The sequence below is a fragment of the Triturus cristatus genome, chromosome 7 (genome assembly GCF_964204655.1).
Source record: "Triturus cristatus chromosome 7, aTriCri1.1, whole genome shotgun sequence".
In the NCBI taxonomy this organism is placed as follows: Eukaryota; Metazoa; Chordata; class Amphibia; order Caudata; family Salamandridae; genus Triturus; species Triturus cristatus.
This window is the reverse complement of record NC_140590.1, coordinates 3,993,825-4,018,380: the sequence shown is the minus strand read 5'-3', so window position 1 is coordinate 4,018,380 and position 24,556 is coordinate 3,993,825. Positions and strand designations below refer to the sequence as shown.

Sequence of the window (24,556 nt, the reverse complement as noted above, 5' to 3'; positions counted from 1 at the left end):
CCGAGTGCACGGAGCCGTCTGCACTGGAGCAGCGCACAGAGCCGAGCTCACAGAGCCGTCTGCGCTGGTGCAGTGCACAGAGCCATCAGCAATGGTGCAGCACAGGAATCGCCGCAACGCAAAGCACCGCTTCTCTATCCGCTCTCTGTACTCTGAGGGGGATATTCACAAGGAGCTATCGCCGAGTTAACGGCACTTTATCACAGCCAAAGTTGCAATACATTTATCGCCCCATTCACAAGCTGGTGTTAACAGCCCACAGCACCTGCGATAGCAGCCGCAAAAAACATCGCCGCAGAAGACCCCCGCAACTATCGCTAATGAGATGCAGAGTAGGCGTTCCCGTGCCCAAAGCGGCGACAAAACCACTCCACAACATTCACAACGACCAGCCAGAACTGCGATAAGAACACAAAACTGGCGATAAGGCGCGTTAGCAGCAGGAAAATAACACCTGCTCTGACCTGGTGCAAAGTCGGACCACAGCCTGCACCACAAAAGGGAGCACAGCCCACAGCCACATCGGTAGGGCAACAGATGCCATGGAGCCACTGGTCATGCGGCGCAGACACCCAAGAGGGTCACAACACCCACCGCCACCACCCCGGGACCCCAACCTCCACTCAGAACACCCCCCCGACCATCACAGAGGCAGCACAGACAATGACAGCGGACCCCCAGGAAATGCACCAGCCACACAGACCCAACACCTGACAATGTCATTGCCCACTGCAGGCTCAAAAGGACAACCATCGTACGCATCCTGACCAACAACGCCCAACATGCCGACGGCACTAACACAGCGGACAACCAACATCCCACCCCACACAAAGCTGTTGACTGTGTTGCACTTGTTGGCCCCTGGTACCCCCAAACCAACACCTGCCAGATTCGGAGGAGTCACACATCCAGCCACATCCAAGTCCCTCACACCTGTCCTGGACATCACCATCAGCTTGGTACCCCAGTCCCTATACGTCCAACACAACGCACAGGATCCGCTGGACACCAAGCAAGGACCATGCACCATAGCTGGATGCACGCATGTGTTGGGGGCAATCCACAGAACACATGTCATACCTGTGCCCCCTGCCAACACAGCACACAATCACCGCAACACAAAGCACACGTCTCACATCAATGTGCAGGTAACAACCGAACACCATGGAACCTCCACCAATCTCGCCTCTAAATACCCAGCCAGTGTGCACGATTCCTCCATCCTCCGACAGTCCATCAGCAACCAGCGCTCCCAGAATGGCACCCAGGGAAATGCACAGCCCCGTGGCAAGTTCTAAATGAACACCTTACTCACCTCAACTCCACAACCATGCAACTCACAACTCTGGCAATGCACACGTCACAAAATCAAAACCAACATGCAAAACAACATGCCCGGCCACCAGACACGACAAACACCTCACTATGGTAACCTGGGCAAGCCGTTAGCATGAACCATCAACGGCATGGCACCTCAGCCACACACTAGCCCAATGTGGGGAGAGGTGGCAACCAGGCATATGTGAAGGAGGCAGGAGAACCATGACTGGGAAAGTACACAATGCCAAGAGTAGGGGATATGTGCTGGACAGACCGCAGTATGCAGAATACACCCATATCCATGGCAACATACACCTTTGGTGTATGGAGTGTAGTGGACAGTGGATGCAACCATGTCACCCCAGCCAGTGGGGCAGTTCACGGAAATGTTGCCTGTTACGTCCCCCCCATAAGTGTGAGCAGAGTGGGATGGCCCGGAATACGCCAGGCCAGCGTAGGGGTGTGAATAAAAAGCACATAGCCCTGGGCGTGGTCCTCTTCCGGAAAGCCCAACATCTCTGCAGGGTGGCGGCTCTCACCACGCCTCGGGCCGATGGCGTCCTCGTGAGCGGAGTTGCCTGCGATCCCGTGTGCCTGCTGTACCCCGGCCCGCTGGTCCCCGAACCTGGCACACCGATCACCTGCCGACACCGGTGTGTGTCAAGGAGGGCCCACCACGTGCCGATGGAAGCTCCAAGCACCAGTTCTGTGACCTCTGCAGCCTCCGCAGACCTTCGCTGGCCCCCCGACACTCACCCACATTCCTCCTTCCTCATTCACATACTACACCAGCGTCCTCTTCGGCCCAGTAGGCCCCATATGTGAAACTGTGTCCTGAGTCCTGAATGGCATTGACCCCAAAGCTGGGGAAGCGGCCACAGCACCAGACCCTCCAGATCATTGAGGCATAGTTCCATATGGGCATCTTGCGACACGTGGTGCCACTAACCCTGCTCAACGCCAGCCGGCAACACTTGGTGCCACTAACCCTGTTCAACGCCAGCCGGCGAAACGTGGTGCCACTAACCCTGTTCAACGCCAGCCGGCAACACGTGGATGATGGACCAGGACTACCCTGCAGACCAGTAGGTCCGACATCCAGCACCTAGTCGCAAATCATGAATGGCAGAATCCACACCAGTGGTCACCCAGAGAGGAGTAAGAGGAAGATGCGGCTTAGTCCAGACAAAAGCCGGGTCACAGTCACGGAGGTGACTGAACACTATCAACAACTGACCTAGTGCCATCAACCCTGTTCATCGCAAGTCCGCATTCCCGTGGTGCCACTGAACCTGAACTACGCAGGCCGGTTGGGCCATCCAACCTATGCCGGCGACACTCAGTGAATTGCCCGTGCTGACCACTGCCTCAGGCCCACACTGCGGTCCAGTAGGTCACACATGTGGAACTGTGTTTTGGGTAAGATGTGGAGAAATCCACACCACTGGACATGCCTCATCACAGGCGGCATCCCCTAACAGCACTGGTGCCACTAACTCTGTGCGCAATGAGTCATGTGCACCATCTGTTTGGACCCTGGTGGCGTCAGAGCCAATGGCCTGGTGGTTTTCTGCATCTTCTTCTGGCTAGACCGGACTTGGTGTCCGACATGTGTCAGTTCCATTCATCTCCACCATAGTGACTGTATCAGTGTGGGCCTGCCCTCTGCATCCTGCCATGGGGGTACACCTTCCACTGTCCATTGAGACACTCCGCGACAAGGCCCCTTGTCATCCCGTGAACCTGCTCTGCACCCGTGACCCTGCCCCAGTGCACCGCAAGTCAGCGGCCTGTGGCGGCAGGCCCGTGCAGGACAATGTGCATCCGGGCCACTAACTCTGTGCAGCACAAATCATGGGCTTTTATGCTTGAATAGTTGTGTCCTTTACGATGTACACTGTTGTCGATTTCTGACCCCACACACATCCAACACGGGTGTCACTCAGTAAGTGTGCCTGATAATAAATGTGGCCATGCCCCCGTGCCCGTAGCCATTCACACCATCTAATCAAGTGTGTCCGTGTGTTCATTGTGTCAGCATGATGGGCACGGGCCCTGCAACATCACAGTGTGCTGTCTTCTGCGGACGTTGCCATGTCACCTCAGCATTGGCAGTGACCCTGGACATGTAGCCCTGCACCTGCTTACCTGCATGCACAGGCTGCGTGTGCTGGTTCTGCAGGGGGTGCAGGGTGTGGTGTGGACCTGGTCCGGTGCAGGAAGTGTGCTAAGTGTGTCTCGGTTTTGGGGTGTCACCACCAGGGCCACAGTGTGGCATGTACCCGGAGGATGGGCCCGCAGGTACGGGGACATGTAGTAGCGCAAGAACGCTCGGGGTCATGGCACATGCATGCCAGATGTGATGTGTATCAGTCTTGCGGATGCATGTGTCTGTTGCCTGGCCTCATTCGCAGCGCGATCCCAGCCAGCCGTGAGCTGAACACCTGTGTCCGCCCTGTCCGGACCATTGGCCTACACCCAAGTGGGCGCACACCTTCGAAGGCCAGCGTCGCGGTGTTATTTGGCATGCGCGGACGGGCATTAGAATGGTGTCCCGTAGGAGTGCACGTGATGCAACCGTGCAGCGCACACAAGTGTGGGTGCCCATGGCAGGGTGGAGCAGCTGTGAGGCAAAGTGACACACAGTGAGTCCGCTCATGTGCATCGTGCTGGGCATATCATCCATGATTCCCAGTGTAGAAAGGTGGAATCTGACTATATGGTTGCCCCCACTTTTTCCTTGTGTTTTGCTGGTTTATGACTTAGTTAGACTGGGACCCTGCTATTCAGGGCCCCAGTCTATCTGCTTTCTCTGTAAAATGGTTTCCATGTACATTAGGTACATTTCTAATTGGATTTTGGAGTGCCTTATAAGCCCCTAGTATATGGTATGCTATGTTCCTAGGGCATAGGTACCTCAGAGGCCTACCAGGGGCTGAAGCATGTATTATGCCACCCCTGGGAAGCACTCCAAAATGACACCGCAGGTCTGCTACTGCAGCCTGGGTAAGGTGGTACTTGCACCCTTTACTGTGGTATAGGCTACCTACATCACTACCATTGCACACACATATAAAACCTATAAGTCACTCCTATGGCAGGCAGTAATAATCCTGAAGGTAGAGTGCTTTTTTTTATGTGAGAGAGTGCACCTGCATGAGCAGAGCCCTTCTGCAGCGTTCGGAGTACCTCCTCTGATGCTGTTTGTGGTGCAGCCTGACCATATACTCTTAAGTGCATTATAACCTCGCAGTAAACACTAACTTTGGATTGGCTGCACGGAAACATTTGGTGTTTGGTGTCAAACGCTTTGGAATACTACCCCCCGCCAGTTCTGGTGGCGGGGGCAGCATTCCACCCTTCTAGAGGGAGAGACATGTTCACACAGGTCTAAACCAATAGACTTTCTACAGCCCTGGCATCACAAAATGGATGCCACCGCCACAGACACGGGTCTGGCCTCCTGCTGCTGACCGAAACTCCGGCAGGGGAGGCCTGGACAATAGGTTTCCTGTCCCAGGGAGGTGTAACCACCTCCCCAGAAAGGCAGATGTGTATTGGGGCTGGGCGGGAGCACTCTCTGGTGCTTTGATGTCCTGCACTGGGGGCACACTTGGTGTCCCTGTGCATAGTCCAGTTCAAACCAGTTGCAGGGGCTACATGCCCCTGCTCTAGCATGAAACTGGACAAAGGAAATGGGTGTAACCACCCCTCTTTCCAAGCCCACCCACAGGTGGGGACTTAGAGTTAGTCCATCCCCTAAACTTACTATAAGTATAGGAATCCAGTCCCTAGGACTTTAGATTACCCTGGACGAAACTCTGCAACATATATCCTGGACCTTCGACGTTCTACTTTAACTAGAAGACTGAAGAAATCTCCCTTGGGGTCAAGGAGTGACTCCCCTGCTTGGCAGGCACCAAAGAAGCAACTGACCGGTCTGCATCGCTGAAGCTCCCGCCGGACGCCAACGTCTTTGCATCACAAGAGGTGGATTTCCAGACTTCCCCGAGGCTACCCTGAGTCCAGAGCAAAGCTGAGGCCCGTGGCTATTGTGGGTGACGTGGAACCATGACCCCTGGACGCAGTGAACTTTTGCTGATCCATCATCTTCCTGGTCTTCCTCGAAGTTGTGCTTTGGGCTCCAAGTAGCCCGAGCCTTGCGCACCTCCTGCACTGAAGATTGCTGGCCTCCACTCCACGAGTGACCCGTGGGCCAGTTTCCAGTGCGACCGCTCGAGGCTCCTTCGCGATCGCTAGCCCGTTGGCTAGTAGGTCCCCACGAAGGCAACTCCTCTTCTGATTGGGCTTTCCTGGTTGCTCCAGATGTGCCCCAACTTAGCCGCACTGGGTGAGTCCACCAGACCTTGCTGGTCTGCACCGACATCCTTTCTCTGTTTCCAAGTGACATGCCGTTGCCAAGACTTGGTGGGTCTAATATGGTTGCTGACACCGCAGCACTCGACAGACTTCATAGGACAGCTCAAATACAGCTCCTGGTCGTTGTCGACGCCTCCTGGACCTCGTGGCTGAAGAGTCAAGACACCCGTCAACTCACCTGAAGCACCCGACATCTGTGGGGATTGGACTATCATGCCCTTGGTCACTGGTAAGTGACCCAGACTCTGTCCCCTCTGCATTCAGGTACCTTCCATCCTCGATCGGGCTTGGATCGCTTTGGACACCTCCTCTTCACAGTAGCAGAACTTCCTGAGCAGCTTCCATTGAAAACAGCGACGCAACCTGACACCTTTTGACACCTATGCACCCGGCTTCCCTGGGTGAGGTAACTCGAGTACTCTGGTGCTCCCATGGGTGTTGGCCCTAGACACCTCTAAGTCCAAAAGAGTTAGCTCGTAGTCATCCTCTTAGTGTCCTTAAAGTCTTAGGGGCTCATTTATGAGCCCCTGCGTCACTTTTGCGCCACCGGTGCGTCACTTTTTGTGACGCACCAGTGGCGTAAAACATGCGCTAGGTTACGCCATATTTACGAAGTGACGCATCTAGGTAGATGCGTCACTTCGTAAACCCCTGCGCTACATTATACCTGCACCAGGTATAATGTTTGCAGGGTGGGCGTACCCCCGCAAGAAAGGGTCGTAGGAGTGGCGCAGCGAAATCTATGAGATTTCGCTGCGCCACTTCTAGGACGCCAATGCTTCAAAACCTTACGCCTGCCTCATGGCAGGCGTAAGGGTGATGCAGGCCCTTTCACATAGGGCTTGCCCCATGTGAAAGGAACATTGCTGGAGTTGCGTCAGGCTTCCGACACAACTCCAGCAATGCGCCACTTTTTACGCCGACAGATACCTCAGTTATACTGACGTATCTGTCCTTCCTTGCGCCATGATGCGTCATATTATAAATATGACGCATCATTGGTGTCGCAAGGAGGGCACACTGAGAAGTGACGCATCGCTGCTTTCACGCAGCGATGCGTGAAAGCAATGAGGCCCTTAATTTCCAACCGCAACTTTCCCCATAGAAGTTAACGGCGATTCGCGGCTGTGTTCTCACACTCCACGCGTCCCCCATGGGTCCCCTGTGTCACTACCTTGGGTGGTTCCTTGGGGTCCCTGCGATTCTACAGGCTCTAGGCCTTGTGTCTAGTTCAGTCGCGGTTCTTATACCACTTTATTGGTATATGGCTTGGTACGCCCCGGGGGCCCAAACGTGTATTTGTGCTTTTACTGTTGAATACTGACTTGTAACTTAAGTACTTCGAACTCCAGCCTCAGAAAGAGATTAGAGGGGTGTGTTTTTATCTTAAATACATATATTTTAAATATATACCTGGTGTGGTTGTCCTTTCATTTGATTATTCAAGAGATTATAGACTGGTAATCAAGCTACTTTATATTCCTTCAAGATTTAGCATGAAGGCTGCTCTCCATAGCTACCACTAGGATAGCTTTCAATAAAGGTTGTCTTTAACCTATCACCATAAGGGGTTGTTTGGACTGATACAGGGTGCCCACTATAACTAGTGGACAACATACATCAGGCCAACTTCTCACACCCAGGGTCGCAGATGTCCCACCACACCCACAACCGGCCTCTGTACATCTCCTGTATGCATGCAGCTGGTGAAGGACGACAATCGCTCATTGGAGATGTTGGCCTATGCAGCTGCACTCGCGTTCAGTTGCGTATGGCCGTCTACCGGCCACAGGCAGGCGCACTTGTGTCCTGTGTTTGGTTGTGTACAAGTTGGTGTTTGTACCACATTGTGTTTCATGTTGGGGTGCTCTGCTTTCTATGTGTGTGTGCTGCATTGTGTGTGACCTGTCCCTTCAGCTCAGATTTGGCTCACCCTTCTCCCTTTCAGGCGCTGTTATCTTCACTTCTGTGCTTGTTCAGTGGTGTGACATTGCCAGGTTGTGTGACTTGTGCTCCTGGTTGGTGCTGTTACTCCTGGGCATGGTTTGTCTGCAGTTGTGCTGTGCTTAGTTGTGCATGTGTGCCATTGTGCCCATCTCCCCCCGTCCCCCAGTCCCTGCTGGTTCCTCTCCCTGTTGCTGTTGTGTCTGTTGTTTGGTGCAGTTTCTGGTCCCTGAGTACTGCCACCATCTCCAGACTGAGGTGGTGGACACCATTTCCTCCATGTCATCCAGCTCCTGGTGTGGCGCTGGACTACCACCTCCGGTGTGCATTGCTGCCTACTTGTGGTTGGCGTGTTTCTGCTTGTTTGTGTCTTTTGCCTCATTGCTGGAGTTCTGGTTTTCTGCCAATGTCCTCCTCCGCTCTCAGGCTGCATTCATCTTGTCCAAGTTGGCCTGCCATGTACAATGTTTTGGTGCGGTTGTCCGCTGGCTCGGGTGGCCTCCATTGTGGTTGGCTGTTGTTTTCTGTTTGTTCCGTCCTACTTTTTCAGGCTTTTGTTGTACTTATTTCTGCCTGCCGTGTGTTTCGCGGTCCTGGCGGTGCTTATCCCTGCTTTCCTCATCGCAAATGGGCTCATCGCATGTTTTCTGGTGTTGTGGTTTGTGTTTTTATCTCCGTCTGGGTGGTTGTATGGCAGACATTGGCCGCGTTTTCGGCGGACTATTGCATGCTACCTGCGTGTTGTGAATTCCACGTTAACACTGGGTTATTTTCCTGCAATGGGCTGCAATGTGTAAAGTGGCGTTAGCATTTTTTGGTGATGTTTAGCACACGTTCTTGTGAATATACCCCTGAGTGTAACATGTGTCTCCTTTGCAGTTCAGTACCCAGAGGCCCTGCAGTGCCTAGATCTGCCAGTCCTGTCTAGCGCCTCCTGCCGTCAAGCCTACCCCGGACAAATCACCGACAACATGTTCTGTGCCGGGTACCTGGAAGGGGGGAAGGACTCCTGTCAGGTGAGATGAACCCCCGCGTGCTAACCTGACCGTCCACATTCTGAACATCCTCCACATCCTCTCCCTGTGAGCATCTCCCACATCACCCTCCCTACAAGCATCGCCCACATCATCTCCCTATCAACATCTCTCACGTCACCCTCCTGCGAGCATCACCCACATCACCCATCCAATGAGCACCACCTACATCACCATCTCATGATCATCTCCCACCTCATCCCTACCAGAGGCATCTCCCACAACACCCACCCAATGATCATCTCCCACATCACCCTCCCTATGAGCATCGCCCACATCATCTCGCTATCAACATCTCCCTGTCACCCTCCCATGAGCATCTCCCACATCACCCTCCCATGAGCATCTCCCACATCACCATCTCATGAGCACCTCCCACATCACCATATCTAAAGCATAACTCACATTACGCACCCAATTAGCACCTGCCACATCACCCTCCCATAATCACACACATGCACACACATGCACACACACACTCACACATGCACACACACTCACACATGTACACACACAGACACACAACCACTGTCCTACCAACCCTTTACAAGAACCTGTACACCTTGTTTCCCATACACCTGCTAGACACAGGTTGAAGTGCCTCCTCTGTGGAGAGCTTTCCTCCTCAGCTCGCTTTGAATGGTGGGATATGTGGACTCCACCTGCCAGTGTCCATGCCAAGGCCATAATCCCTCCCCCGCCCTCCTGTGGGTTTACAGGCTACATGTGTGCTCCCACGTGCTATTTGTATGTGTGCATATATGTGTGAATGCATGTGGTATTTGTATGTATCTATGCACCTATGTGATATATATATGTATATATATAAAAAGTTTGGAAAATTTCGCGAATAATCGTCAACCGGCGCCAGACTTATTGGGAATAGAATGTTGCGGATTTCCTATGGAAAATAGATCCTAACTATAACTACCTACTGGTGACTGCCAGTAGGTAATATATACATATATATATATTTTTTTATTATCTACTGGCGGTCGCCAGTAGATAGTTATAGTTAGGACCGTGTTTCCATAGGAAATGCGCAACATTCTATTTGGAATAACTTTGGCGCCGGTTGACGAATCCTCGTGAAATTTTCAAAATAGGTGGGGCGCTCCGCTCCGCTCCTACCCTGAAAGTCTCAGGGGGATTCGTCAAGCGGGGGCTGAGAAAAAAGGGGCGTCCCAAAACACGTTTTCCCCATGCAATTTTCCATAGGGACCTTTAGTCCAAGGTACAGCCCGAACGGCTGAACAGAATTACTTGAAATTTGGCAGAGAGGTAGTCCTCAGGTCAGGGATGTGCCTGGTGTCAATCTGTTCAGTAGTTCCTGAGAAAATCAAAAGTAAAATCATATACGTATGTGGGCGGAGCCTAACCACACATCTCATCCTGAGATCTGATTGGCTGTCAGCACTTCATCCAAGAAGTGTTGGCAGCCATCTTGGGACCAATATAAATGATAGCACCTCATTAAAAAGCATTGCAGTTAATAGACGTTTTTAAGACTTTAGTTACATTATAAATCATTTGTTGATGGTACCATACTCTTTTTAGGAATTGTGGTATGTTCTAAGGTGATTTCACCATGTGAAAAAGCCTTCTGCTGGGATATCATGATTGAGAGAAAAATATTTTCTCATGCTTTTCCCACAGAGGTTTGGAAGGTGATCTATAAGCTAAACTGAGAGCTTATTTTCTGTAAATTCACATTATCTTTCTCAGTCATGTGAGAATGAAGTCTGACATTCTCAGTAAAACATGTACATCCAACAAGGGCAGAGACTGTCAGTTGATTCCTTTGTGTTCTACTGCAGCTTCCCAGAGTGTTCCAAAGAACAACTAGAGCGCTAACAGTCCTACTTATGATAAACGTATGGCACACCTGAAGCCATCTTGCTTGGATTAAAGTGGTAACTCTTAAAACATTTAATTTAAAAAGGAACAAAATGAGGGGGTTCATCTTTCCATAAAAAGTATGATTAGTGCTGCAGAAAGAAAAATTAGGGCACATTTTGAGTGACTTCTCAAATCCTCTTCTATTTCATTAAAAAATTCTGACATGCAGACTGAAACATGCACTTTTAATACAAGGAGCAGACTTCCATGGTGAACAGTAGTTTTACTACAGTGATCTAATGAGCAACTAGAGTGCTAACATTCAGAATTTATGGCAAATGTGTGACATATCTGAATACCTTCATGATGGAATCAAAGTAAAAAACTGAAAGCATTTCCTACTGAGGAGACTGCAGTACATGAGGAAATTAGGAAACTTCATAACAAATAAATCTCCCAAGATGGCCACCGGAGACAAAAGAGCCCAAATGTAGCCCAAAATCACCCAGATGTAGCCCAAATATAGCCCAATGACAGAAGTGTGCAAAACACTTATTAATTTGTGTTTTTGCAGTGTTATATAGTGCAGACTTGTCAGGTATTGGAGTGCTTTACATGAGCATTGGTTACATCACACAAGAACAAATTCATTTTGGTTGTAGACATGGGGAGACTAAGTGATTTGACCAGAATCACAGAATGTCGAGCTGAAGCAGAAACTCCAACCTGGTTCCCCAGTTGCAAAGTCTGCAGTTCTGGAAGTAACACCACATCCTCTCCCCTAAGTGCAACATTTAATCAAGTGGTCAACTGGATAAAAAAACATAAAGGTAACAAATAATTTAAAAGTGCTTTGTCGCTATTTGAAAACTCGGAAAATATGTCCCTATTTTAGTCTTTTAGAGCACTAACCATAATTTTGATGCCAATAAGACCCTCTCATATATGTAATTTCTAAAGGAAATGCTCTAGGTATTACAGTTTTGATGACATCAAGATGACGTCAGGCGTTCCACACTTTTGTAATAAATATAGAATGTTAGCAATCCAGTTGTTCATTAGGATACTGTTGAGAGGCAGAGGCCAGGGGCACGGACTCTGAAAATTGAAGGCAGGTAGGAGGGTGCAAAGGCAACAATTTAACCACACTGAGCAGGCAGGAAGGGCCGTGGCAGCACAACAGACTATGGAGGGCAGTGGAAAGGGGGGCAGGGGCAACAAACCAACAATACAGGACTTGCAAGAGAGGCTGTGGCAATGTAATAGACCATTGTGGGCAGAAGGAAGAGGCAATGGTAGTACAACCATACATGCCAACAGACCCGATTCAGCCAGGAAACGTCCAATGTTTTTAAGCTCAAATGGGCTTTATTTGATCTGTCTCCTGTCTACAATCTCCTCTTTTTCAATGTAACTCAAAGGGGAAAATCAATACCCCAGTTTTTTTTCAAAATCTCCCTCTTACCAAGTTCAAAATGTTCGCAAGTATGGTACATTGGATCATGGAAGGAAATGGGGTAGGGATATGGACTTGGATAACAGAGGACAGTAGGGACATGGAGAGGTGCACCAAACTGACCCTGCAGGGCAGGCATCAGTGTTTGCAGCAGCACAATACACCACACAGGGCATGCGGGACGGGAGTGCAGTACAACAATCCATAGAAAGCAAGAGGGAAGGGACAGGACCATGCACATGGACAACCGAGAACAGAGGGGCAAGAGGCAATGGTAGCTAGCTGACCATAATGGACAGACAGGAGAGAAAGTTGCAGCATAACAGACCATAAAGGGCAGGAGGGACGGATCAGGGGCATTACAATGGAACAGACAAGCCAGGAGGGAGGGAGTAGGGGTCTGCACATGTAAACAGAGGGCTGGGGGCAAGGGGGCAAGGCAGGAGCAGCAAGATAGCCATGGAGGTCAGGCAGGATGGGCACTAGAAGCAAGACACACCATGAAGAGCAACAGTGAGACTGTGATGGCATACACACAGACCATGGAGGGAAGGTGGGAGGGGTTCAGGGGCAGCTAACTGATCACACAGGGAAGGTGGGAGGGGCCATGGCAGCACAGAAGACCATGCATGGCAAGTGGGAGGGTTAGTGGCAGCACAATGGCTATGATGGGCAAGAAGTAGGGTGCAGGGGCATGCACAAAGGACGATGGAGGATAGAAGGGAGGGTCAGGACCTGTGCACAGACAAGAAAGTTCAGGGGAAGGGGCCTCACAACAGACCGCACGGGGCAGGCAGGAGGAGCAGTTGCAGCACAACAGACCAGGGAGGGCAGAAGGGTGTGGCAGTACAATGGACCATGTAGGACAGGAGGAAGAGGAGAGGGGCATGGCATGTGGACAGGCAGGGTGGAGGTGGCAGGGACAGGTTACAGTCATCTGACAATGCTAGGCAGGTGGGAGGGGAGTGGCATCTCAACAGAACACTCAGAGTAGATAGGAGTGGCAGGTCCATGGAACATGGTGGGCAAAAAGGATGGAGCAGGGGCATACACAAAGACATCGGAGGGCAGGGGGAAGGAGAATAGGGGCAGCAAGCTAAGCACAGAGTTTAAGCAGGAGGTCAATGAGGGGGCATAGAATTAGGCAATGGAGGGCAGGAGGAGTGGACTGGTACATCATACTAAATTGAGGGCAGTGGCAGCACATCAGACCATGCATGGCAGGAGGGAGGAGGCTAGTCCATGGATTCACACAACAGAGGATAGGGAGGAGGGGGATGGGGCAGCAAGCTAACTGTTCAGAGAAGGCGGGTATTAGGAACATTATTGTTTTTAAAACGTGTGTCTGTGCGAACTACTTAAAATATGAACAAGTATGCAGCATAATCTCACTTTTATTCAGGAAGAAGAGGACGTTTGTGACTGTGACTCCGGGCTCACTTGGCAGAAACACCCCCTGACCCTCCACCCCCTATCGCAAAATGTAATGCCCATGAAAAGGGTAGGTGAACACAGTGTTATATAGAACATAGTCCTGAGAGCACGATTGAAAATGAAAACTAGATATAGTGTATGGTATAAACTATGCACCAAAAAGTGTGATATAAGATGAGCCGGCCGTGAAATATAATATGCAATACATTGTGCGAAATGACAGATTCATTGGAGAGCGCGAGATAGCACAGGCACTAGCGCGTGCTATGCGATATGCGCCTTGGAGTGTAATATGCAGAGGGCAGTGTTGTGTAACCTAACTAGTCTCTAAAGTTGTAATATAAAATATGTGCTGGGGAGTGTAACGTTGCATATGCACTGTGACAAAGATATGGATCCCAGATTGTAATATGTATGGCATAGCACTGTGCGTTATAACATAGGCATCGAGGAAGGCACGTTAGATGGGGCAATATAACCCGTGCGAAGACAAGTGTGGCATGGCATATTCACTGGGTGGTGTTACAGTGCACATGGGCTAGAGAGTGTCATAGCATATGCACTAGCTAGTGGAATACAACACAGAGGTGTGTGGCACTCAGCAGGCAATGGTGGGTGTAACACAGCATTGGGCTCTGCCAGGAGCGCGCTGTGACTCTCAAGTGATGTTCGTCCCCTTTCCAGAGAGTAAAATAAAAAGTATTACACATCCGGCAGTGGATGTGTGTTTTATTAACCGTGAGGGGGGTCTCCTGCATAGTTTGTCGAATTTTTGTCGAATCCCCTTTGAATGGCTTGGTGTGCATGTGTATTAAATGTGCCCGTCAATAGCTACCCATGTTTGTATAAATAAACGACAAGGGTGTCTACCGGGATTAGGCACGGTAGGGCATCAGACATGTCAGAGCTTCACTAGTGGTGTAAATACATTCCACGTGGATTCATTGTATGCATAGTCGCCTTTTAATGAATATCACGCAAATCGTCATGGTGATAGGTACGTACGGTTTGTCCAGCATGTCCTAGGTGTGTCTATAAATATATATTTTTTAAAAATAATAAACAGTGGCCGGACCTGGGGATTGGGGTAAAAAAAATATAATTAGGAGACAGGCCCTGGGGATGGGGTCATCAGGGCCAATAAATTAGAATAAGAAGGGGAACCACACAGCCCCCCTTCTTAAAAAATTAAAATAAATAAAAGACTGGCATCGTGCCGGAGGCCACGCCCCCTCCTTGCAGCACTCTGCAAACGCGCCCCCTGGCGAGTTGTAAGTTGGGGAATTAATTCCTCTTCATTACTGAGGGTCCCTGAGGGCCAACTAGCCCAACAGGCATCTCCAGTATGCGCCAGGGAGCTGCGCTGCAGACAGGTGTTCTGAGGCCAAGCCCCTTTTTACACCTCTCTGCAACGCAGCTCTGTGGCGCTTACTGGAGGTACCTAGTGGTCTAGTTTGACCCTAGGGACCCTTAGGATTCAAGGGGACTTAATCTCTCAACTTAGAACAGCCACAGGGCGCGTTTACACAGTGGTGAAGGGAGGGGACGGGGCCTGAGGTGACGTGTGCAAACACGCATTATGGCACGTTTTAAATTGGGGATATAATTTTCCTTCAATACTGAGGGCCCCTGGGGGCTAACTAGCCCACCAAGTGCTTCCAGTAAGCGCCACTGAGCTGCATTGCAGAGAGGTGGTCCAGGCCATGCCACTTTTTACACCTCTCTGCAACGCAGCTCTGTGGCACTTACTGGAGGTACCTAGTGGGCTAGTTGGACCCTAGGGACCCTCAGGATTCAAATGAACTTAATCTCCCAACTAAAAACGGACACAGGGCGTGTTTACACAGTGGTGAAGGGAGGGGACGGGGCCTGAGTTAACGTGTGCAAAAACGCCCTGTGGCCTGTTTTAAGAGGTAGTTTTAATCCCCCTGCCCTATTATATACTAGGGGCTTACAGAGGAGTTCATGCTAATCACAGGGGGACCCCAACGCATAATGTTCCCTAGTGTATGTAGGTGTTTTCACTGTATTCTAAGTGTCTTTTAACATAGCACTGGCTCTAGGACTGGTTAGTCAGACTCAGTTACCACCAGTATCCGTCTGAAAAAGTTGAGGGTACAGGATGATTTTGCAACAAGGCTTCTTTCTGCTCTTCTTTTTGATCTTTCTGCACGTTATCCCTCTTCCTGCACTTTTCTTCGTCTTTGAGGACTTCTGTTGCTTCTTTCTGCACTTCTTTTTTTTCTTTCTGTGCATTTTTTCTTCTTTCTTCACATGTCCTATCTCTGTAGGCATAGTTAGAAATTAGCATTTAAAAAACCTTAGAAATTCACAGAAAAAACCATTAGGTTTCAGGCACGTTATAGTTAGGAATTAGCATTTAAAAAACCTCAGAAATTCACTGAAAAAACCATAGGTTTCAGGGGTGTTATAGTTAGCAGGACTTTTCACTTGTACAAAACCATTGAAATTCCCCCGTTATAGTTAGTTCAGCTAACTATAACTCGCGCGCCCGCAATGCACTGCTGATGACGTCACATATTACATCACTCATGACATGGTCAGTGACATCACTCATGACATCACTGATGACATTTCAAATGACATCACTGATGACATCACTGATGACATCATCCTTGTGATAGAGTGGCAGACCTCCTCTCACCCTAATATAATCTTTGATACACACATTCAAAAATAGAGACTAAACTTTTCAAAACAATGGACATACCAATACCAGTTACAACAACCTCTTCAGTAATTCTAAGATCCACATACACATCCACTCATTCACCAACAGTCCTATACAGTCACTCATACATGTACTCACTCATCATATGTACTCATACACCTATACATCCTGTTACACAATGCCACTCATCCATAGAGTTACTCACACACATAGTCACTCATGCTAATAAAGAATCAAACATACATTTACTTGCATATACAGTTATACACACACCACCACACTTACTTCTACAGAAACTTACACATACTTAGTCTTTTAAAAAATCACTTATAGAAACACATACTTATTCATACAGGAACTCTTTCAATCTCTCACTCTCACATATACTCACTTATATACACCAATAGTCACATATACTAGTTTAAAACATATGTAGTTACTCATAAAGACACTATTGAGACAGTCATTCACTCACTAACACACCCATACACACACTCATCCACCCATATAGTCCTGCACACATGCTGTCTTCAACACATACAAAGAGTGAGTCACTCATTCATGCACCTATGCACTACGTAATACCCCCCACCGAACCATGCAGACACTCAGACTGATACTCAAAAAAACAACTAATAACCTATATAGACACCCATGTAGCTACTCACCAACCCATGCAGCCACTTATACACAAAGTGAGAGACTGATACAGATATTTACATATTTAAACATTACTCACTAAGCCATGTATTCACTATGATACACTTAATCAGTCAGTTACACATTCAATTTTTCAAAAACAAATCATCCATTTAGACACTTATATACCCATTTATTCTTCCATCGACCTTGAGATATACATATATAAAACATATTTAATTTTCAGAATAACACACATTCACTGGATGATGTCATCAGTGATGTCATCAGTGATGTCATTTGAGATGTCATCAGTGATGTCATGAGTGATGTCACTGACCATGTCATGAGTGATGTAATATGTGACGTCATCAGCAGTGCATTGCGGGCGCGCGAGTTATAGTTAGCTGAACTAACTATAACGGGGGAATTTCAATGGTTTTGTACAAGTGAAAAGTCCTGCTAACTAACACCCCTGAAACCTATGGTTTTTTCAGTGAATTTCTGAGGTTTTTTAAATGCTAATTCCTAACTATAACATGCCTGAAACCTATGGTTTTTTCTGTGAGTATATATATGTATACATATATATATATGAATATCTGCTTGAATGTATGTTATATTTTAATTTATTTTTGTCTGTACCTTTGTATTGTATGCATGTGATATTTTTCTGCATGTATGCATGAAGTATTTTTATGTATGTGGTATTTGTATCGGTTTGATATGCATGTTTTAATGTACGTGGCACTTGCATTATCTATGTATGCATGTGCTTTTTGTATGGATGTTCGTATGTGGTATTTGCATGTAATGATGTTTGTATGTTTATGAATGAGTGTGGTGAGTGTATGCATGTAAGTGTATGCATGTTTTATGTATTTGGTATAATTACTGTAGGAAATTATTGGTCGCGGTGACAGGTGAAACCCTAACCGAGCATCAACCAGAACTCCATTCAGGGTGAAGTCACAAGTGAACCCCAAATTAACGTGTACTCAACTCCCTGGTAGCTTGGCACAGAGCAGTCAGGCTTCACTAGGATGCAATGTGTAAAGAATTTATGCAGCAATTCAAACATTAATAAAGTGAAAAGACCGCACAAGAAAAATCTCAGCTCAAGTTAGAAAAATGCAGTCAAATTTAATAAAATATTTGAGATCAAATCGACAAAAATCCCATCAGTCAAACTGGAGATGTGCAATTTGAAAGATTTAAGTACAAATATTGCCTAAAAGCACAAAGCGCCAACTGTGCTTATCTGGTCATGGTGGACCGGAACAAAATCACAAGTTCAGGTGGACTACAATGAATCGCGGGTGTGAAACAGTAACTAAGTTAGCCCGCGGAAGAAAGTACCTTAAATCCTGGTTGTGGAGCATTGCAAGATCCTGCATCGAGGATGTGGCGTGCCTTAGCGGGTTCAGAGGAGCTGTGGCGTTCAATGCGAAGTCCTGCATCGAGGATGCATCACGCAGCAGCAGTTCTGAGGTGCTGTGGGACCTTGCTTTGGGGATGTGTCGCACAGCACTCGTTCTGAAGCAAAGCTGCAAGGAGATGCGTTGTGCAGCGTTGGTTTTGTGCAAGACAACAGCTGGGTTGGCACCTTCAGGCCTACTTCCGAAGGTCCAGGATTGGGGTGGAACCACATGGGGGGCAAGACTCACAACAGACAGAGTCCAGGCCAGGTGCAATGTTCAAGGTAGTTGGGACCTTTTCTGTCTCTGAGGGTCTGATCAGGAGGCCAGCCATCTAGCCCTTGGAGTCTCTGTGATGGTCCGGGGTTCAAGATGCAGGTCCAGTTCTTCTCGTTCAGGCAGCAGGGCAGTCCTTTGCAGGTCTTCAGCGGGTCCAGCAGTGTACTGAAGAGTGACTGAGCAACTGGTGTCCTCAGAACAATATCTGCTTAGGTCACCATGCTGACACTGGCACCAGCGTCTCTCAGGGCTTCCAATCTAACCCCATTGATATTTGGCTCTCGTCTGTATCTTTCAAGATTACTGGGCCCGGTAGCCAGGGTAGCTACATCCACCCCTCCCTCTGAGACTAGAGTTGCCCCTGTGAGCACCTTGACCTGGTCAGGGTTCACCTGTGATCCCATCTAGAGACTCACAGCTGCAGCTGCTGTAGGTGGATTAGAGGCATTCTTTTTATTTTTACAGCTAGGGTCTCTAGTTTGGGGTCTAAGGGCCTTACAGTCATAAAACCAAGCTTCTTTTGGGATCTCAGTTCTTACCCTGGTACCCACCCTTGGGCTGTTAAGAGTTCCTGGGCCCATTCTCCTGTCCAGGTTACTAGGGACCTTTAGAAGACTCCTTTTTACATAAGGATGGGTAGTAAACTGCACTGCCAGCAGTATATGTAATTAGCACCCCCTCAGCAGTATACATAAGGATCGGTAGTAACCTGCCCTGTCCAGCAATATAGGTAATAACCTGTCCTGACAGACAGTATAGGGAATAACCTACTTTGCAAGTGGTAGAGGTAGGCGGTATACTTATTTATTTTTATTTATTTATTTTATTTATTTATTTTATTTTGAAGGTTTTATATAGCGCTGGCTAGACCCAGAGGTATCAGAGCGCTTTACAAGATAAGGATAGTATAAGGCACATAGGGTATAAAAGCATATGAAAGGTGGCGCAACAGAAATTTACAGTACAGACAACATGAGCATTATACAAAACCAGATAAATAAACAGGGGCAGGAGCTATGCATTTAAGTAATTAGGTAAATGGTGAAACAGGAGAACAGGAATATAATTACTGGACAAATATCGTGTGATAGATAAGAAATCAAGGAGTAGGACAGAGGTTAGGAACCCCAATAATAATTGAGGAGGTGGGTTTTGAGGTCCTTTTTTAAACTAGAGTAGGAGGGATTACAGCGCAGGTTTTTTGGGAGGGCATTCCAGATAATAGGGACATTGCCAGAGAAGGAGCGAGATTGTGTAGCTTTCTTTTTATGCAGAGGTGGGATTGGGAGTAGGGTGTTGGTGCTTCTCAGAGGTCGAGTGGAGCCCGCAGTGTGGAGTTTCTTTGAGAGGTAATGCGGAGTGTTTTGGTGGAGGACTTTATGAGTAATGCAGGCGGTTTTGTAGGCAGATCTTCCTTCGATAGGGAGCCATTTAAGAGATTTGAGAGCCGGGATATATGATCGAAGCGTTTGCAGTCCGTGATGAGCCTGGCAGCAAGGTTGAGCACAGCTTTGATTGGAGCAAGGTGTACTTTGGGGATTCCACTAAGGATGGCATTACCATAATCAATACGTGACAGAACAAGCGACTGAACTACGAGTTTGAAATCATCGGTGGGTATGAATGGTTTAATTTTCTTGAGGTGACGGAGAGTGAAGAGGGCTCCTTTGGCAGAGTTTTTGATGTGAACATTAAGGGTTAGGGTGTATTCGATAGTGATGCCAAGAGATTTGACGGAGTTAGACAGGGTGAGTGAGCAATTGAGTGCATTGAGGTCAGGGATCCATGATTGAACGGTAGAGTGTTATTTTTAGGGGAGAAGAGAATGATTTCGGTTTTGTTAGGGTTGAGTTTGAGATGATTGGAATGGAACCAGGTTTGGATCTTGGTAAGGGTGTTGTTCAGGTGTAAGAGGTCAACATGAGTTTTAATCTTGTAATAGATTTGGGTGTCATCGGCGTAGAGGTGGTAATTTATGCCTGCTTGGTTAAGAATGAGGGTGAGGGGTTCCATAAAGAGGTTAAAGAGGGAGGGAGAGAGAATAGATCCTTGGGGGACTCCAAGGGAGACAGGAGTGGGGGTAGAGAGACAGTTTTGAATTTTGATTTGCTGAGTACGGTGTGGTAGATAAGAGATGAACCATTTGTAGGCGGTGCCATTAAGGCCGAAACTGGTCCTAAGCACATTAAGTAGGGCTGAATGGTTGACTGTATCGAATGCTGCGGAGAGATCAAGAAGGATAAGAAGGCAGGTCTTGCCATTGTCAAGTGATTGATGGATGTCATCTATGACATTGATTATTGCCGTTTCGGTGCTGCAGCCTTTTCTGAAGCCAGATTGAAAGGGGTCGAGAAGGTTGAAATTTTCTATGTGTTTGTCTAGTTGTAGTAGGACACATTTTTCAAGTACCTTTGAGAGAAGGGGGAGGTTAGTGATGGGGCGGAGATTATTTATGTCATTGGGGTCAGCATTGGGGTTTTTGATTATGGGCGAGATTTGACCAAGCTGAAGGGAGGAGGGGACACAGACCGGGGAGAGAGAGGTGTTGATGATTTGGGTCCAGAATAGGGTGATGATGTGCTTAAGGGCAGGGACAAGGTTGGAGGGTATTGGGTCTTTTGTGTGGGAGGACGGTTTTAGATTGGCAATTATATTGAGGACTTCAAGCTCAGTGACGGGGAGAAAGTTGAGCAAGAAGGCATTGTTCTTAAGTTGAGATTTAGGGGAGTTGGTTACTGGAGATGTGGAAGGTGAGAGGCCTGTAGAGTGGTGGGGGGTATGGAAATGGGTGGGTGAGGAGGCTCGCTGGGGAGCGGTAGGATAGAGGGCAGAGGAGAGAGTGTGTCGTCTGGAAGGGGGGATGTGGAGTAGGCATTAGAGGTGAGGATAGGATTGGATTGGGAGTTGGAGGATAGTTGTGTGGGAAGGAAGGATTGGTCAATTTTGGCAATTTTTTCCGAGAAGAAGTGGGTATTTTCTTCACATCTGTCTGATGAGGCTGTCATATTTGGAGGTGTGGGGGTAGTTTGGTTTCGGATGATTTTGAAGGGTTCCCTGGGTCTGTTTTTGGCACGGTCAAGTTGAGTGCGGAAGAAGGATGCCTTTTCCTTGAGGATGTGTTTTTTGTAAGTGGATCTGACATGTCTGAGAAGTGCAAGATGGGAGGGTGAGGGATGGTGTCTCCAGGTTCTTTCCGACAGTCTGAGTGCCCGTCTCTCATTATTTATCTTTGTATTAAACAAAGAGTTTGAGGGGGTGTTTCTTTGGTTTTTGAGTTTAGGCGGGGCTAGTTGGTCAAGAATATCAGTAATAGAATTGTTAAATAGTTCAGTGAGCTCATTCGCATTTTGGGAGGGGGGAAATGAGAAGAAGTTGAGCTTGGAGTTTCGATTGTAGAACTCCTGGGGGGATGCCTTTTAGGTTTCTGGTCAATTTCTTAGGTCTGGTAGTTTTAGGGGCAGGGAGGTTTGCTGAGGTAGCAATGGTGAAGAGTATAAGGTGATGGTCGGACCAGTCAGTGGTGATGATATTGGTAACGAAGGTCAGATCATTGTTGGACAGAATGACGTCAAGTATGGATCCTTTAGTGTGAGTTGGAGATTGGCAGAGTTGTTTGAGTTCGTTGATTTCAAGAAGAGTAGTGAGGAGGGAGATGGTGGGGTCATTGGTATTGTTCTAATGGAGGTTGAGATCCCCAAGAAAGAGATTTTATGAGTTGGATAATGCTGATTGCGCCAGTAGATCAGATAAGTCCTCAATGAAGGGATGTGGTGGTCCCGGGGGGCGATAGATGTTGTGCAGCCGAATTGGGAGGGAGTTTTGAGTTAACAATTCTGCTTCCAGGTATTCGCATGAGGAGTAGCCTGGGTTAGTGATAAGGGAAATCTGAAGTTCCTTTTTGAAGATAATGGCTAGCCCTCCCCCAACTCTGTTAGGTCTGTCTATTTTAAGAATAGAGTATCCCGGGGGGGGAAGAGAAGGTCAAGTGTGCTCGTTGAGTGGTCATTTAGCCAGTTTTCAGTGAGGAATGCAATATCAATGGATTTCCGTGGCGTGTAGGACCACGGAGCGACAGTTAACTAGCATGCATTTGAGTGGTGTGGGGTTGGGTATGGAGGGTGGGCCAGTGTGGATCAGCGAAAGTTGAGGTGGTGGTCTGGGGCAAGTGGGGGTTATCTCACTCCTCAAGCAGTATAAATAAGGATGGAAAGTAGCCTGCCCTGCTGGCAGTATGGGTAGCAGCCCGCCATGACAGGCAACACAAGTAGTACCCTACCCTGCAACGTAGTATAGGGAATAACATAACCTGCCAGGCACTATAGGGAACATCCAGCCCTGCCAGCGGTATAAGATACAAGCTTTATACATAAACATAAACAGTAACCTGCCCTGCCAGTGGTATAGGTAGTTAACCACCCCGCTCAAGCAGTATACATAAGGAGTTGTAGTAACCTGCCCTGCCAGCGGTATAGAGAGACACCTCCCCCTCAAGCAGTATACATAAGGATTTGTAGTAACCTGCCCTGCCAGCGGTATAGAGAGACACCTCCCCCTCAAGCAGTATACATAAGGATGGGTAGCAACCTGCCCTGCCAGCGGTATAGAGAGACACCTCCCCCTCAAGCAGTATACATAAGGATGGGTAGCAACCTGCCCTGCCAGCGGTATAGAGAGACACCTCCCGCTCAAGCAGAATACAAAAGGATTTGTAGTAACCTGCCCTGCCAGCGGTATAGGTATTTACCACCCCCTCAAGCAGTTTACATAAGGATGGGTTGTGCGGTATAGGTATTTGCCACCCTCTCAAGCAGTATACATAAGATGGGTAGTAAGATGCCCTGCCAGCGGTATAGAGAGTTACCTCCCCCTCAAGCAGTGTATATAAGGATGGGTAGCAACCTGCCCTGCCAGCGGCATAGAGAGACACCTCCCCCTCAAGCAGTATACATAAGGATGGGTAGTAACCTGCCCTGCCAGCGGTATAGAGAGACACCTCCCGCTCAAGCAGTATACATAAGGATTTGTAGTAACCTGCCCTGCCAGCGGTATAGGTATTTACCACCCCCTCAAGCAGTTTACATAAGGATGGGTTGTGCGGTATAGGTATTTGCCACCCTCTCAAGCAGTATACATAAGATGGGTAGTAAGATGCCCTGCCAGCGGTATAGAGAGTTACCTCCCCCTCAAGCAGTTTACATAAGGATGGGTTGTGCGGTATAGGTATTTGCCACCCTCTCAAGCAGTATACATAAGATGGGTAGTAACCTGCCCTGCCAGCGGTATAGAGAGACACCTCCCCCTCAAGCAGTATACACAAGGATGGGTAGCAACCTGCCCTGCCAGCGGTATAGAGAGACACCTCCCCCTCAAGCAGTATACACAAGAATGGGTAGCAACCTGCCCTGCCAGCGGTATAGAGAGACACCTCCCCCTCAAGCAGTATACACAAGAATGGGTAGCAACCTGCCCTACTAGCGGTATAGAGAGAAACCTCCCCCTCAAACAGTATACCTAAGGATGGGTAGCAACCTGCCCTGCCAACGGTATAGAGAGACACCTCCCCCTCAAGCAGTATACATAAGATGGGTAGTAAGATGCCCTGCCAGCGGTATAGAGAGTTACCTCCCCCTCAAGCAGTGTATATAAGGATGGGTAGTAACCTGCCCTGCCAGCGGTATAGAGAGACACCTCCCCCTCAAGCAGTATACATAAGATGGGTAGTAAGCTGCCCTATAACAGAGAGGAAAACCTAGAGCTTTTGAACGAGGTCCTGCACAATGTGTGCAGTTCCTCGGGTAGGGGGAAGGAACAAGTCTCTTATTGAATGCCCTCACACACCTAGCAAGGTGTCATGCTTCATCATTGGGCTGTGCTCCTCGTCGGGCCGGTGCTGCAATGCCTGACGGGCTCCCGCGAAGGGGCTCTTTGCTGGAGATCTATTAAGAGACAGCCGTTTGGTGCGTGCGGGTGAGTGAACTGTGCAGTGAGTGAATGTGCGAGTGGTCTAAAATAGGTCTAGCACTGCCATAGGGAATTGATTTTATTCACATGGTGTGCTTACCTAATTAAAATGTCTGGGCCCTGTCTGGATAAATAATGATCCACAGGGACTAGTATATGA

The 24,556-nt window shown here is 48.4% G+C and overlaps 1 protein-coding gene across 1 annotated transcript in view; it reads left to right on the top strand.

Annotated features, from left to right (window-relative positions):
• Nucleotides 1-24,556, top strand: part of LOC146808667 (serine protease 1-like) — an 81,471-nt gene that overhangs the window by 17,969 nt on the left and 38,946 nt on the right. The window contains exon 4 of the mRNA XM_085615462.1: nt 8,524-8,660. Coding sequence (XP_085471588.1) covers nt 8,524-8,660 — 137 coding nt within the window. The remainder of the gene's footprint in view (nt 1-8,523; nt 8,661-24,556) is intronic.